Below are 17,854 nucleotides of genomic sequence, written 5' to 3' on the forward strand. Positions count from 1 at the left end.
GGTTACTGTGCCATTGTGTGGATGCATCAATGCATGTTATCTCAGCTTGGAAAGCGTGGATTCATTGAATGAGTTTACCAAAAGTGATTACCAAAAACTGTTGGTGTTCTATAAATCATTAATAATGAGCTTACCAAAAATGTATATATTGCAGAATATACAGCCTCATGCTACATAACTAAGCTCAATTTCATGCTGAATAAACTAAATTATTACTGTATCTTAAATCTAAAACTCTCTAGATGTATATAAAAATCTCTAGATGTATTTTTACTCCAAAAACATTTTATTGAAATTTATTTTTATAAAAAAAAAAAATAATCTTTTTTTTTTTTTTTTTTTTTTTTTTTAAATCATTGATTTATATCCACCCTGCTTAGCTATGTTACTGTGAGCTGTGTGAACGGGGAGGGGGGGGTCGTGTCTCTTCCCTCCAGTCAGCACTCAGACCTCTCCACACCGAGCTCCGCAGAGTGTAACTTCAGCTCTCCGCCCTTTTTTTATTTATTTATTTTTTATTTTTTCTAAACTATCAGACAAGCTTTAAATTTTCAGCACCTTGAAAGAATGTAGAGAAGACAGCAGGTAAACACCTGAAGCCATTATTTACAAATACATTTAATAATCGGTTAATAAATACAAAGTGGCATTAATTTGTGTCTTCTGTATCTGCATGGAGTTCAGCTGTAGGTTATAATTCAGTTGGGATGTGTTGAGATGACACTTTTATTGCGTTATTCTCTAGATGTGTATTTTTTCCTCAAGGATGAACTCTGCTTGTGCATTTTTTTCATCATATGCTCTGTTTGAATTGCCCGGGTTTCTGAAAAGTTTGCCATAAAAATGATTGTAAATACAAATACAGGTTTTTAGTGAAATGTTTTATTGAGTGTAATTTCTTTGAACTAGAATATTCACGTGATGGTGATGTACAATATCCCTGGCATAATTTTTATTTTTTTCCCCCTATTGGCTAAAATCAGAAGGAAGAAGAAAAATAGCTCCAGCCAACGGGAAAACAAAGGAAGCTAATGTTGAAAGTAAGGAAAAAGAGTTTACAACATCCAGTATGCACAGGTATTTATTTTATGGGATGGCAAGAGGAATGGCATTGGGTAACTTTAAAGTTTAATTTTGAGGTTAATAGAGAATTTAAGGATTGCCTCTCTGCTCTGCCCCCCCGCACTTACTTGAGCGCTGGGCTGTGAAGGAGCGGGAATGGCCAGCTCAGGCTCTTAGCCAGGTGCTGGTCCAGGGATGGGTGGATCCTGACCATATAATCGTGATCTTTCCCCAGCCTGGGCCTGCGCTATAACTTCAGCCCGCTGTCTGCTGAAGATGGATCACAGGAGAAGTACAGCCAAACACGCTTTGGCTGTACGTCTCCTTTAAGATTTAGTGGATCAGTGTGGGGCTAGCGTCACACCTTTTTCGTGCATTTTTTTTTTTTTGGTGCATTTTTTTAATGTTTTTTTTCATGCTTTAGGTGTGGAGGAGGAGACCGGTTGTTAAAACAAACAAAAAAACCCTACCAAAAACTCATGTACATGTGTTTTTCATGCGCTTCCATTGTCCCCAAAACACAGTTCCTGCATGAAAAAGTTCCTGCACCTCTTCCAAAACCACACAGCAGGAAACTGCTTAGAACGGGACACATTGTCGAAATCGATTGTCTTTCATTCCTGTGCTTCTGAAAATATACTTAAAAACACATAGGTGTGAACCTACCTAAGGGTGTGGAGAAGGGTAAATGCTAGGGCACCGTAGTGTCCTCCGACCGCACCAAACACTATTTGTTTATTTCAAAGGCTAATTTTATAAATAAATGCAGTCTTTCTGTTCTAGAATCCCAGTTGCAGTGTACACAAGCATACCTATACCAAGAGATGTGCCTTCAAACCTCAGTCTTTTCTGGGCTGAGGAAACGCCATAATACCAATAAATATGTAAGTCCAGAACATCCTCTAGTGGTGTACTTCTTATAAAACCGGTATAAGCAGTACTAAGATCAGTTCTGTACTAAAACATCTTTCTCCTAATCGGATTTCACCAAGGTCATGTGGTTTTTGGTGATGTAGCATGTGTTGTAGAGTCCATCCCTGTTTTGTTCTTGATATGTGACAGTAACAAGTCTATACCCTGCTCCAGAGCTTGAGGTAGTATCTCCTGCTCTGGTTTTGTAAAGCGTCCAAGCACATGTGCTGTTACTGAGTACTTGCAATCAGGACGTCCGATCCCAATCAAGAGCCTGGTCATAGTCTGTTTAAAAAAAAAAAAATCATAAATTAGGGCATAAACTCAAAAACTGAGGATCTACTTTTACTGAACATCTACAAAGGTTAATACTAAGCAGTACCCCAAAATGTATCTTGTTTTGAATTCCTCTTCAAAAATAGCAGTGCGCTTCTTGGTATGCAAGGGTACCTACAGCCTCATGGTTGTATATCTGCAGTGTGAGGTCTAAGGTACTGCTGCCTCTGTTTGCTATTCTCATGAAATTTATAGTGATATTCATATTGAACTGCTCACTGTTCTCCTTGCCTGGAGGATCTGACATGAGGAAGCAAAGCTTTGCCTCTACCAAAATGGCCACCTCCACATAGAGCATGCAGAACAAGGTAAAGTAAGTCAGTAATTCTTAAAATAATGAAAGATCAGCTACAGGCAGACCACAGACCCATAACAGCAACTAAAGTAATTAACCTTCTACCTGACATTTTTTGGGCACAACCTTCAGAGTTTAGTTCCTCGTCAAACAATAAACTTGGACTACTATAAATAACAACATCCAAAAGGCATCATAAATGGTAAACTTACATCAGAGTTTAGATAGTCAATACAGGAACGAACACCTTTGTGGCCTCTGAAATGTAAAAAAAAAAAAAAAAAAAAAGATCAACGAATAAATAAAAACTACAGAGGAGGAAGTGAAGACATTAGCTATAACAATAAAGGAGACTTCCACATATTGGAAAACTTCGAAGGACCTGTAGGATCTGGTCTATTAAAATTACTCTCTTATCCTGGTCCTGTGCTGCAGCCATACATTCACATATTCTAATGCCAGGATATGATATTCTCGACCCCTGCCATTGATTTTTTTTATTTTTTCTCTCTCTCTCTTCACTATAATTTCATAACACTTTGGATGGCAGACACTACTGGGATAACATACTATATGTCTTTGAAGCAAAAAATTCAGTTATACACCTAAAACATATACTTTACTGTTTAACCACTTGACCTCTGGAAGATTTAATTTACACTCCCCCCCCTTCCTGACCAGACCGGTTTTGCGATATGGCACTGCATTTAACTGAAAATTGCACGGGCGTGCGACACTGTATCCAAGTAAAACGTTTGTCCTTTTTTTTTCCCAAACAAATAGAACTTTCTTTTGGTGGAATTGGATCACCTCTGCAATTTTTATTTTTTGCACTATAAGCAAAAAAAAAAACTATATTATTTACTTTCTGCTATAAAACATTTCCAATAAAAAAATAAAAAATAAAAAGTTCTTCATCAGTTTGGGCCAATATGTATTCCGCTACATATTATTGGTAAAAAAAATCTTAAGCATATATTGATTTGTTTGCGCAAAAGATATACCGTCTACAAATGATGGTATGTTTCTATTTATTTTTACTAGTCATGGTGTCGATCATCGACTTATAGCCGAACTGCAGCAGACAGTTGGGACACTGACACTTTTTAGGGACCAGTAACACTAATACAGTGATCAATGCTAAAAAAATATGTCACTGTATTAATGACACTGGCTGGGAAGGGGGTTAACATCAGAGGCGATCAAAGGGTTAAATGTGTTCCTAGCCTGTGCTTGTGTACTGTGAAGGAGGTGCTTTTACTAAGGGATGGCATAGATCAGTGTTCCTGCTTTGCAGGAACACAGGATCAATACCTTCCCTATTGACAGAACGGTGATCTGCCTTGTTTACCTAGGCAGATTGACGTTCTGCCAAGGTACTAAACAATCAGCTGATGCTGGCAAACATGGAGTCCATGGCACCTGCCGAAAGAGCTGGATCACACACACACACATATATCTCTATATCTATCTCATACACACATACACGCACGTGATGTGGTGCACAGCTGCCACCCTGTAGCAGTAAAACTGCTATAGGAAGGTCAGCAAACAGTTAAAGTGACTAAACATGCACTGTTTAATTTACATTGGCCCTTAAATTTCTGTATGGAGATGATTGCACTATATAATTTTAATTTGAAAAAAAAAATGATATTAATAAGCTATTTTAAATTTACATACAAATATGTTGGATATTCCTGCCAGTAACAGGCTGTTTTTCACGTGCCTCCAGCCTTTGTCTGAGAATAAGAGGGAGGTGAAGCCTCCATCAATCTACATGTAATATCCTGTCTCCATTGTGTTTCGCTGGTTAGTGGGCTGTCAGTTTACCACTGTGTATACGTCCACATGTGTGACTATATACTGAGCATGTGCAGAGTTGCCACCACAGCGGCAAAATCCCTAGCATGGACAGAAGGTAGAGATGGAGAACAGCAGGATCAACCAGGTATTTTTTGCAGAATACAGAAAATGAATCTAATAGTGACTGAGTATCAACAGCATGTAATACACCATTTATTGATAGTTTTTTTTATAATGTGGGTTTAGTGACACTTTAACCCATTGGTCATCAACCCTGTCCTCAGGGCCCACTAATAGGTCAGGTTTGCAAGATAACTGAAATATATCACAGGTGATATAATTTGCTGCTTAGTGATTGCGATATTCTAGTCTGCATCTTCCCAAGGTAATATATAAAACCTGCCCTTTTAGTGGGCCCTGAGGACAGGGTTGATGACCACTGCTTTAACCGACCAAAGGAACCATAATTCCGTTTAGCCAATCTTGTGACTTGCACACTTCTACGACACTGCTTGAGCAGGAACATTACTATTTCCTGTACAGTCTGGGAGGGGTGTTAGCAGTGGCGGCCCATCCATAGGGGGCGCATGGGCACATGGGCCCTGCCCACCCACCCATGCGTCCGACCCCCTGATCTACATGCAGGGCACCGGACGCATGGATTACAATTAGTTTTTTTTTTTTAAGCACATGATTGGAGCCCGGGTTTACAGAGAGAGATAAGGCTGTCAATGCTGACCTCTTTCTGAAAATAATCGTTAGCTGGCTGTCTTGGGTTTCAGTACTATCTCCTGATTTGCATATTTGTTCCAGGTCAGTGATACTGAAAGCTACAGGATTAGCAAGAAAGTCAGGCAACTAGCTTTTTTTCAGAGGTTAGAAATGAAAGCCTACATGTTCCCATTAAGTAGTAGGTGATCCCCAAATAACATTGTGTTATGTGTGCTGTGAAAAAGGCTGATCGCTGAAACTAGTCTGCTGCTGGCTGTACTAACTGTGAAGGCTTGAAAATAAATACGCTTCATGGTATGGAGTTGCCGGCTGCTTTTATTCGATGACCGTTTGTCTATTGGTGTGTGGGAGGACACCTCAGTTTGGACACCCTGACTGCAAACTTCCAAAGTAAGAGAATTTGTTTCCCACGGCTCTGAGCCATACAATCTTTGATGAAATCATTAAACAGAAGTATGCTATGCTCTGTAGCTAGCTATATTGAACTTGGCCAACATTTTTTTTAAGAGCTGCGGAAAGCTAAGTTAACATATGCAGAATTTTAGCAATATTTACATAGTCTGGTTGAAAAAGACACAAGTTCTTCTAGTTCAACCAATAAAAGGGAAAACAATTTAGTATAAACTAGAGCTTCACCATTCTGGCTAAAATGAGAATCACAATTTTTTTTGCTTAGAATAAAGATCACGATTCTCATGGCGCAACATCATCTTTCACATTATACAAAAAAAAGTTGGTTACTTTTTAGTTTAAAAATCCAAAAAAGGTTGCGCTCATAAAAAAATAATTAAAAAAATTACACTAATCTGAAATAACTCAATTTAACTCTCTAGGGTCTCTACTAAAAAAAAAATATATATATATATTTTGTTCTGGAGGTTCTAAGTTTTCTAGCCAAAAATAATGATGTCAGAAAAGGCTTAGTCTTTAAGTGACCTCATTTAGGCTTAATGTACACGGGACGTTTTACAACCTTTTTGCTTTTTTCAAATCGTCAAAAATTAAAACCGCCTGTAAATGAAACGCAGCTAAATGCCAGTTATCGCATTTACAAGCTGGTACAGGTGCTTAAAATGCCTCTGAACATCCATCCTGAACAAATTTTTTGCTTTCCAAAAAATGCTTCTAAACTCATCTGGTTAGAAACTACTATAAACGACCCTGTGTACATGTACTGATAAGAGAACATAGAGGAGAGTTCAGGGGTAGCTGAAAAAAATGCCCAACTGCTCCTAAATGTCCGTTTACCAGCAGCAGTCTACATAAAGCCTTAAGCCCCGTATACACGATCTGAAAATCGTATGGAAAATACAGATTTCAAAGCGATCGTATGATAATCGGATCATTTGTACAGTGCTTTCGAGAGCTGATCAGGACAGTTCATCGAATATTATTCTATCGGTCATGCACTAAAAAAAAATTGCACGATTTTTGTTTAATCAGTACAGCTATCGTTCGAAAATGCAATACAACACATGACATCACTTCCAACGTTTTTTTCTGTCGTGCGGGAATTTTCAGGAGTTTGGTAAACTCATCAGATTCGATCTGAGATTAGCATGCAAATAAAAAACAAAACAGACAATCGCTCGTCTGATAATCTCATCGTGTATATGGGGCATTACAGACCGAAGTTCATCCCTTTTGATCTTATTCTAAAAGAACCAAATGATACATGTATGTCTATAGTTATCTCTCAGCGCTGAGCAATGTTGATAAACATTAATCACTTTTTTTTTTTTCTTCTTTTGACAGCTCTGAGCAGAGAACGTCTCTGCACTTGTTACATAGAATTTTGGAAATGCCGGATTAAGATCGTGAGGAGGGTAAATAGAGATTGTGATTTTTTTTTTTTTTTAACGACAAATTTTGCAGCTCTAGTATAAACTGAGACTCCAACCAAGATCTGCTTAAGGGTTAAATCCCCATGTCAGGTTTTTACTACTGGTTGCCTCTCTGGAGTGGGTCCTTCACAGACTGCTTTGTAGAGTTCAATGGGGACTTGTCATGTGGATAGATTCCCCACAGGAATATATCATTAAGGTGCTCCACAGAGGGGACGTACAAAGTTTCATTTAGTGGAATTCCCAGGACACCAGGTAAACCTCTTTTAAAGGAGGGGCCGTAACATAAACCTGAGGGATGATCTACTCCTTCTCCGTGTTATCCTAATAAACATATTCTTAATGAAAAGTAACTACTTAAAGTGATATTAAAAGGCAGATTTTTTTTTTAAATAATAAACATGTTATACTTGCTCTGTGCAGTGGTTTTGCATAGAGCAGCTTTGATCTTCTTGTTTCCCCTGCCTATGCTCCTGGCTTCTCCCTCCTGCCAAGTTCCCAAGCAGGCTCGCTCCTGAGCAGTTGCTCTGTGTATCCGTTCACACACAAATTTCTTGACCCTGCCCCTGCTCTCTCCTCATTGGCTCACTGGCTGTGACTGACAGTAGCGGGAGCCAATAAGAAGGAAAGGACCCAGGGGAGACACTGCGCTCATGCACATTGCTATATCAAATTGGGGCTCAGGTAAGTATTAGGAAGGGCTGGGGGAATTAGGGGTTGGGGGCTGCCACATGCAGAAGGTTTTTAACTTTCATGCATAGAATGCATAAGAGTAAAAATATTTGAGCCTTTTATAATCACTTTAAGCCTTCCATGGCCCTGATTAACACTATGAAGTGCCTCTAGTAATCTATTCTCACTACACACAGTGTTGTTTCTTGTCTGGGACAATTACCCAGTGAAGTATGAGGTCTGGCACCAAACCAATCTCCAACCAAGGCAGGAGAACCAGTTGGAGATAAATAGATTAGGGCTGTAAAGATGTCTCCTCCTTCCATGAGCTACATTTAACATTTTGGAAGAATTCTACTTTATTATTTTTATTGTCCACTTACCTTGCACTCCCACCAAGCTTAAGAGACACCTTCCCAAGAGGCTTGTCTAGCTCGTCATGCAGCAGATAAATATTTTCAGGGGTGAGATGGAATTTTCCAGCTGGAGAAGAAAAATAATTTTACTCAAAGCAGTTATCCAAGTAATATTGGATTCAGATGGATATTTTGAGTGCCGCAGTAACTTTTAACTGAATGTTGTTATGGCTCTTTAAGCCTACTTTCTTTATAAAGCAGAACAGCAGTCAAATTAAAAGAATTTATCCAGTTATGGAGTCATTCAAGCAATCATTAAGATGTATTCATAAACACAGCTTGTATGAATACCTACGTGTATATTAGCTTCCTACTATAGCCGTACTCCACTGGGAGGGGAAGTTACAACACTCTAAGCCAATCAGAATTCTAGTGCTTTGCATAATACGGTCAGGTCTACAGCCCACATGGATGAAAACACTTGTGACAAAATATACCCATAAATTAATTTGAAAACTTTTCTACAGAGTGAACTAGTTTTAGTAAATGTCCTACCAGCGTTGGCCACACTTGTTCCATTGACATTCATGAACTGACGTGGTTTTAGTAAAACTAGCTGCATTCCATCTTGTTTGGTGGTGATGATATCGGCTCCAGTCCTCTTGTCTGTCTTCCACTGGTCTGCAATTTTCAGTCTTCGTGCCAGCAGATTAACAGCTGTCATTCCAACACTGTGCCTGGTACCCGACATGCCATGGTTACCCAAACCAACCACCTACATATAAGAAAATGGACAAGTGATATATTAGCAGAGTGATGCACATCTGTGTTTTTTTTATTTAAATATAATTTATTAAAGCGGAACTTTACCCATAACAACTTAATAAAAAAAAAATACCGTTCTGTAGCAAGGAGCATACATTCCATAGTAAACCGCTTGTCAACCATTTAATCATAGATACTGTATGTTACCTAGTACTTTATCTAGCACTTGCGGGTAGGGGGCAAGCGCTCGCCGACACGACCTGGCTGTACTGTGATTCTATACAGCAGATGCTGACCAGTGGGTGCCAGCCACCAGATTACCGCCGGCACCTGACGATCATCCAGAACATACACAAGGACAGGGCTCTGTCTTTGTAAACAAGGCAGAACCCTGTCCTGTCAGCGGGGAAGTAATAGATTTACTTTCCCCACAAAGCAGGTAATTAAATCGATCACTTCCCTTAGTAAAAGCATCACACTGTGTACACACAACAATGCTAGGCACACATTTAACCCTTTGATTGCCCCAGATGTGTAACCCCTTCCCAGCCAGTGTCATTAGTACAGTAACGGTGTATATTTTTAGCACTGATCACTGTATTAGTGTCACTAGTTCCCAAAAAGTCCCGCTATAAGTCGCTGATCGCCGCCATTACCAGTATAAAAAAAAAATTCCAGTATATATACCATGGTTTGTAGATGCTATAACTTTTGTGCAAACCAATCAATATACACTTATTGGGATTTTTTTTTTTTACCAAAAGTATATAGCCGAATACATATTGGCCTAGTAAAACAGTGCTGTATTGCAAAAAATGGCCTACCTCTAGCATTGTTCCTGCTTCTGCTTGCCGGAGGCTGCCATTTTGCCGAAGCCCAGAGCCCCGAGCAACAGTAATGCCATGTACAGACTATCGGATTTTCAGACGACAAAAACCGTGGATTTTTTTCCGACGGATGTTGGCTGAAACTTGTCTTGCATACACACGGTCGCACAAATGTCGAAAATTCTGAAAGTCAAGAACGCGGTGACTTACAATACGTACGACGAGCCGAGAAAAATTAAGTTCAATAGCCAGTGCGGCTCTCCTGCTTGATTCAGAGCATGCGTGGAATTTTGTGCATCGGCATTGTCTCCACACGCTCGTAATTTACAACGGATTTTGTTGTAGGAAAATTTGAGATCCAGCTCTCAAACATCTGTTGAAAATTCCGACAGCAAATGTCTGATGGAGCCTACACACGGTCGGAATTCGAGACATGAAGCTCACATCGAACATTTGTTGTCGGAAATTCCGATCGTGTGTACGTGGCATTAGTCTTTAGGGTTTCAGCAGATTTGCCCCTAGTGGCTCCGATTTTAAACACCGTGCCAAAAAATAGAGATCCACTGAGTATGGGTAGAGCAAGGTGCGACGGTGTATTACAGGATTTTAAACAGCATAGGCACTTATTTTTTTGTTTTACATAGCACTACCTGCACAAAGGGCCAGCCTGAAGTAATCTAGCATGACGGTGGTTGTTAACTCACTATAAGAAGAACCTTATATAATCCTTGTTTCCTAACGATATGTGCTCCTGTGTTTGTGTTTTATAAACAAAAAAGCTGATTATACCTCATTTCAAAGCGACGATCACGTGGCCGGCCAGCTCTCTCCTCTCCCCATCTGACAGATGCAGTGGGCAGGGCTGAAATTCCCCCGCTGACATCAGCCAGGAGGTGAGGGGAGAGCCGGCCGGTCGGTCGGTCACGTGATTGCTGAGATCCGCTCTGAAATGAGGTATAATCAATTTCTTTTTTTTTTTTTTATAAAACGGACACAGGAGCACCTATTGTTAGGAGACCAGAAGGATTATATACAATATGAAAAGGTATTTCAGCAGGAGGGGAGGGGGCGGGCCCTGACACAGGACCCGACAGGAAGGGAGGGGGGAGAGGAGGACAGGAGAGCTGCGGGTGACGGAGGCACATAAACTGACCACGGTGTCAGTGCTCAGCAGCCATGATATACAATAATCCGTTTACAGGGGGATGGCAAAAACTTGCAGGATCAGACAGGTATTTCAGGTGTTAAAGGGGGCCAAATTACACAGCACAAGCACTGTGCTATGAAACATGCTTTAAAGGGACAGGATCCATTGTTATCTTTAAAAATATTTTCTGACTAAAGAGAGAAAAGTACAGCTGAGGTCCACCTTGTGTCAGGAAGTGCAATATACTGAAGAGAGCTGACAACTGAAACTGGTGCCACCCAGAAAGGGCAGAAAGACAGACTTTTGCAAGTACATCCTGCAGTTGTTCAAAATGGGACTCTGTTAGACTAATAAAACCCCTCCAACATGGGAGATGACTTTTGGACCCAGGGGCGTCACCACATGTAAAAGCTGAGGAGGGCATAGACACTCAGAGAATGTCCTGCTATTGTCAAGCCTGACCACTCCCAAAGCTGGACTTGCAGTGGGTACAGGAAGAATCATTTTTGGGTAGAAAAGATCTGCTACTTTCATTCTGGAGAATCACCTTTTTCCTAACTTCAGACACATTGCATGTGTTAACCCAGGGCCAAAATAAGCACTGCAAGAACCACTGCTATCTGACTCAATACACTATAGACTGTTCCGGATGCCTTGCTATGTACGAAAGGTTATAGCAGAGTAATGGAGCACCTAAGAGTGCATATAGAAAGGTGTGCCATTGGAAGCAACTAGTAACAAAAAATTTAATCCAGCTTATCTGGAAGCTCTAAGGGTAAGCTGCTATACCAAGGTTAACAGTGAGTTAGTGGTCTGCCAAACAGCATACAGGGTAAATTTGGCATGCTGTGATCACTCTGTCAGCAAAGAAAAACATTATACAAGGCCCAGACATTTTATCACCCATTATCTTCCTATGCCAATCACAGTAGGCAGGGTCTGTTTTGTTTAATAATTGAGTCCAGCGCAGCAACTGCAGGGATGGACCGTCTCCTCCATTCCTTCACAACAAATTACAGCAATCATATCAATTGAATCATATTCAAGTAGATGTAAAAAGAACAGCAAATATTAAGAATTAAGCAATACTACTGTCCAAATATTCATTCTTAATACGTTAATTAGATTGCTAACAAAACCAAGGGGTCCATACTGGGCAGAAGCAGGGGGGAAGCCGCTGAGGAGGAGACCTGGGGGCTGCCTGCGATCAGGATGGGGTAAGTGCTGGCTGGTGGGTGGATGAGCGACTGGGAGGGAAGTTGTTTGCCGATTGACCGAGCGAAGGTGGGGGGGGGAGGGTTTGAGCAATCCATTGACTGATTTGGGTGGGGGGGTGGGGTGAGGTGGGTTGTTTACATCTGCCTGGATTAGATTACCTTTATACTAAAATTTGCAGCACATTTAAGGGGCCCTGGTAGTTTACAAATAATGGTGTAGCATTGAGATTTCAAGCCTCCTTTAACCTCAAATGTGCAGTGAAAGCATTAAAGCCCCTGGAGAGTGGGGCTTTAACGCCCACATATGCATTCATTGCAGACTGAGGTTTCGGTGCCAAGAGTGTAATCACTGCACACTCCAAGCACAGTGTCATAGATGGCTTTCTGTGTCTAGTCTTGATCAGAAGCTGTCGGGATGGGCTTCTGATCATGTGACCACTGTGACAGCCAATCAGAGCAGTCACAAGAATAGAAAGTCTGTGCCTCTGCAGGGTGTATCCATAAAGACTAGTGATGGGAAGTTCGGATCTTTAAAATGAATCGGTTCATTTCGAACTGCTCACTGAAATGAACCGATTCAATGAATCGATTCTTCGGTTCTTCGGTTCACTTGCTGAGTCTACTGACAAGCAAGTGAACCGAAGCTCTGATTCAACCTTCTTAAATGAGTAGAATCAGAAGACTGATTCACACAGAAGGTTGGCAGGTCCTCCTCCAGACGTTTACTTTGATTAAGTTCATCGGCGCAGAGCACAATTGTTGTCAATTGACAATTATTCCATTGTTGTCAGATTAGCTCGGTGTCATGCATTTTGGTGATACGCAAACAGCTGTGTTAGGCTGGGTTCACACTTGTGCGATGCGGGAACCCTGCGATTCCACGACGGGTTCCTGCATCGCACCCAACTCGCACGACAGTTCACAACGACATATGCAAACTGCTGGGGAGTGTCATACAATGTTAATGGCACCCCCATTTCAGTTCGCATGTCGCACTGCGAAGTGTCAGTTTGGACATGAATCGGATTGCATGAGTGCTATGCGATCCGATTCTGGTGCGGACCAAAAAAAGGGTCCTGTGCGAGTTTAGTCCGAATGCGATACGATTTCAACCATACTATCTGTATGGCTGAAATCGCATTGCACGAACATCGCCTGTGATTTGCACTGCAGTGCAAATCGCATGCGATTTTGCCCTATGCTGCAGTGTGAACCGGCCCTGAGCCTAGGTTTCCGCAAATTTGATGGATAGCAATGTTACCTGTGAAGTTGCCCCAGAATGCAGTTCACATGCACACAAACCCCGCTTTTCATTTAGGCTCTGTTTCCACTTGTGCAACTTGTCCTGCGACTTGGGACTGCAAAGTTGCATGACAAGAAGTACCCGATTTCCAATGAGTACCATTCATATCTGTGCGACTTCAAGTCACAGCGACTTCAAAGTAGTCCCTGCACTACTTTGGTCCCATTGTAATGTGACTTGAGGTCCATAAACCTCCAGAATACACAGGCATGGCTTCAAGTCGCGGCATAATCGTGCAACTTTCTGGCTTTTCAGGCTAACGCAGCCTGAAAGTTGCACAATTCTGCCGCAATTTTGATGCGACTTTAAAGCAATGCCTGTGTATTCCGGAGGTCTATGGATCTCAAGTTGCATCAAAGTGAGACCAAAGTAGTGCAGGGACTACTTTGAAGTCGCACAGATACGAATAATACTCATTGGAAATCATAGAGTACAAAGTCGCAGGACAAGTTGCACAAGTGGAAATGGAGCCTAAATGAAAAGTGGGTTTTTGTGCATGTGAACTGCATTCTGATGGGCCAACTTCCCAGTTAACATTGCTAGCCATCAGATTTTCCCATAGTCTTTACAGCGCATGCGCAGGAATGATGATCAGATTTTACTACCACTACCATGGGCGAAGTACCCCTGGTAGTAAAATCCAATCGTTAAGGCTATTTTCACACTTGTGCGACTTGAAAGTCAAGTGCTTTTGCCATGACTTGAAGCAATGTTTGTGTAATCTTGAGGTCTCTGCCACAAGTCGCATCAAAGTCAGACAAAAGTAGTACAAAAACTACTTTGAAGTCGCACAGATATGAACTGAACTCGTTGGAAATCATGGGGTGTGACTTGTCATGTGACTTTGCAGTCTCAAGTCGCAGGACAAGTCGCATGAGTGTGAAAGGTCCTTAGGCTGTCCGTACCACCTGATCACTGCTGCTACCTCATTGGTTTAGTGTATTGTTTTACTGGTGGTGACTCGCGGTTCTTTCAGTGTACTGGGTTCTAAAAACTGATGCGATTCTTTAACTCGGTAACTTGTACGATTCTTTAACTCGGTAACTTGTACGATTCTTTAACTCGGTAACTTGTACGATTCTTTAACTCGGTAACTTGTACGATTCTTTAACTCGGTAACTTGTACGATTCTTTAACTCGGTAACTTGTACGATTCTTTAACTCGGTAACTTGTACGATTCTTTAACTCGGTAACTTGTACGATTCTTTAACTCGGTAACTTGTACGATTCTTTAACTCGGTGTACTGTGAACTCCTGGCTCTTGTTTTAAGTTTGTATCCAGTTCCTGAGTGTCACTGTGCTTTGAGTCAGCTGATTGGTTGCAGGGAGGAGCCGAGCTCTCTCACTCTAGGATCATATTACCACTGCCAGCTCTGCTGCTCTGCTAAGTACTGAGTGCAGAGTGAACTGTTTCAAACGAATCAGTTCACTGAAAAGAATCGATTCATCCAGTTCACTAAAAAGAACCGGTTCAAAAGAACGATTCGTTCATGAACTGGACATCACTAATAAAGACCCACCTAAAGGGATGCTTGGGCTAGATGGAAAGGGATTAAATGACATGCAGGACAACTGCCTGGACAAAAAAAAGTAGCATTCTGATTGGTGTCATCCTGCATATACAAGCTAGGATGAATGGTCTGAGTGCTCCTCATTATCAGATGAATGAACGGGGGCCTGCTGTATTGCTAGTCCACAAATCCGCTCTGCTGTATTGGGGGGAGGGAGAGCCTAATGTGCATTTGTGGACCAGGGAGAGCACACTGTGCATGTATGGATTGGTGGACGAGGGAGAGCACTACACGTGTGGATGAAGGGAGAGCACACTGCGCATGTATGGACCAGGGAGAGCACCCTACACATATGTGGACCAGGGAGAGCACACTACACGTGTGGACTGGTGGACGAGAGAGCGCGCTACAAATGTGTGGACTGGTGGACAAGGGAGAGCACACTACACATGTGTGGACTGGTGGATGAGGGAGAGCGCACTACACATGTGTGGACTGGTGGACAAAGGAGAGCACACTACACACGTGTGGACTGGTGGACGAGGGAGACACCCCCCCCCCCCCCCCCCCCATTTCCAAAAAATCAGCTTGTGTTCTAATGAATCACAGCACAGTGATTCGACACAAGATATAATTTCTCCAGTCACAAGCAGGGGGCAGAGATTGTGCTCCTCCGGACATTACCGGCCAGGACAAATACTGTCAGTGAGTACAGCGGTCATGTGGCAGCCTTTTTAGGGGGCATCAGATTGGCCCGGGGGTGGCTGTGTCAGTTTCATTCCAGGACACTGTATTGTCCTGGAATGAAGGTACCTGGGACAGACCTGCAAAATTCGGGACTGTCCCGGGCAATCTGGGACATGTGGTCACCCTAGGGAGAGCACACTACACATGTGTGGACTGGTGGATGAGGGAGAGCATACTACACATGTGTGGACAAGGGAGAGAGCACACTACACATGTGTGGACTGGTGGACGAGGGAGAGCTCGCTACACAAGTGTGGACGAGGGAGAGCGCACTACACATGTCTGGATGAGGGAGAGCACACTACGCATGTCTGGACGAGGGAGAGCTCACTACACATGCGTGGACTGGTGGACGAGGGAGAGCGCACTATACATGTGTGGACTGGTGGACAAAGGAGAGCACACTACACAAGTGTGGACAAGGGAGAGCGTACTACGCATGTCTGGACGAGGGAGAGCGTACTACGCATGTCTGGACGAGGGAGAGCGTACTACGCATGTCTGGACGAGGGAGAGCGCACTACGCATGTCTGGACGAGGGAGAGCGCACTACGCATGTCTGGACGAGGGAGAGCGCACTACGCATGTCTGGACGAGGGAGAGCGCACTACGCATGTCTGGACGAGGGAGAGCGCACTACGCATGTCTGGACGAGGGAGAGCGCACTACGCATGTCTGGACGAGGGAGAGCGCACTACGCATGTCTGGACGAGGGAGAGCGCACTACTCATGCGTGGACGAGGGAGAGCGCACTACGCATGCGTGGACTAGGGAGAGCGCACTACGCATGCGTGGACTAGGGAGAGCGCACTACGCATGCGTGGACTAGGGAGAGCGCACTACGCATGCGTGGACTAGGGAGAGCGCACTACGCATGCATGGATTGGTGAATGAGGGAGAGCGAGCTACGCATGTGTGAATCGGTGGACGAGGGAGAGTGCACTACGCATGTGTGTATCGGTGAATGAGGGAGAGGGCACTACGCATGTGTGGATCGGTGGACGTGGGAAAGCACGCTATGCATATGTGGCTCTGTGGACGCGGGAGAGCGCGCTACGCATGTGTGGATCTGTGCATGAGGGAGAGCGCACTACGCATGTGTGGATTGGTGGATGAGGGAGAGCGAGCTACGCATGTGTGAATCGATGGACGAGGGAGAGCGCACTACGCATGTGTGAATCGATGGACGAGGGAGAGCGCACTACGCATGTGTGGATCGGTGGACGAGGGAGAGCGGACTACGCATGTGTGGATCGGTGGACGAGGGAGAGCGGACTACGCATGTGTGGATCGGTGGACGAGGGAGAGCACACTGCCCATGTGTGTGTTTCTGGACTAGCAATACCGTAGCTCCACACTCACTCCTGTGATGATGGGAGCATCCTCAATGAACCATCTGTCTTCGCTTTATATATAGGATGGCGCCGATTACTCTAAAAGCTGTTTTGTTTTGTTTTTGTTTGTTTTTTGCCAGGCTTTGGGGAAGCTGCTGTTGGGCTATGTCATTTAAAAGAAGCTCAATTTTTCTTCATTACACCACAATTTGTAAAGTATTGTGGCCCCTTGACTGCACTGTAAGTGAGCTATCCCTTTAATTCTTCATGCTCCATACATATGGGTTCAAAGCAGAGGATGTTCCACATACAGACTCAGCTCTGCTCTGTACAGAAGAGATTACAGCACATTCTCCGCACTTGCTGGAGACTGAAGTGTTAAATATTTCTCCGCCATAGCTTGCTGTTCATAGGGCAACCCTGCAGCAGACGACTTTTTGGAGAGGATATTTTAAAAACAAGTCTATTTTATACTGTCACACTGATGACCTAAGAACAGCTGCCACATCGAATGCAGTTCATTAACTCACCATGAAGACCTTTTCTCTGCTGTGACCCTGAACTGCTGCCTGACTCATATACCGACCGAGCACACACCATGTCCACATGATCCCTGAATGGTTGTAACTTCCTCCCATCTATAGGCAGCCCTGACATGTGCCTGACATGAGATAAGCCTCATGTACTTTCAGCTTTCCCTGTTGTTAGAAAACAGGCATATTATAGGACAGCCCAGGGGGCCCTTCCATTTCCATGACCACAGTACTGCTTTCTAAACAACATGGAGATTCCCTAGCGGACCAGAATACGTGCAGATCCTCCAACCTGGCCAACTTTGGAAGGTACAACACACTCCGTACCTGGTCATCTCTCCTCCTTTCTGCTTCCACTCACCTGAGCTCAGCCAATGGAATCTTGTGAAGGGTTTGCTTTAATTTCAAAACCCGAAAGGAAGAGAGATGATCAGGAGCGGAATGAGTTGTCCCT

At 43.1% G+C, this 17,854-nt stretch overlaps 1 protein-coding gene across 1 annotated transcript; it reads right to left on the minus strand.

The window, feature by feature from the left end:
- Positions 1–862: 862 nt before the first annotated feature.
- Positions 863–17,535, minus strand: PTRH1 (peptidyl-tRNA hydrolase 1 homolog). Its single transcript, XM_077478680.1, has 5 exons — positions 17,398–17,535; positions 8,571–8,790; positions 8,043–8,142; positions 2,818–2,863; positions 863–2,259 (listed from the first exon to the last, which is right to left on the minus strand). The coding sequence occupies exons 1-5, from the start codon at positions 17,503–17,505 to the stop codon at positions 2,056–2,058; spliced, it is 678 nt and encodes a 225-aa protein (XP_077334806.1). The 5' UTR covers positions 17,506–17,535; the 3' UTR covers positions 863–2,055.
- Positions 17,536–17,854: the final 319 nt, after the last annotated feature.

Source organism: Lithobates pipiens, unplaced genomic scaffold (assembly GCF_037356315.1).
Source record: "Lithobates pipiens isolate NorthernLeopardFrog02 unplaced genomic scaffold, aLitPip1_a1.2 Scaffold_1, whole genome shotgun sequence".
NCBI lineage: Eukaryota > Metazoa > Chordata > Amphibia > Anura > Ranidae > Lithobates > Lithobates pipiens.

Coding starts and splice junctions, on each gene's coding strand:
- PTRH1 (XM_077478680.1), bottom strand. CDS start 17,505: ATGGGAGGAAGTTACAACCATTCAGGGATCATGTGGACATGGTGTGTG. Junction 8,143..8,570: donor AACAAGTGTGGCCAACGCTG/GTAGGACATTTA, acceptor TTTCTTCTCCAG/CTGGAAAATTCCATCTCACC. Junction 2,260..2,817: donor TTGACTATCTAAACTCTGAT/GTAAGTTTACCA, acceptor TTTTTTAAACAG/ACTATGACCAGGCTCTTGAT.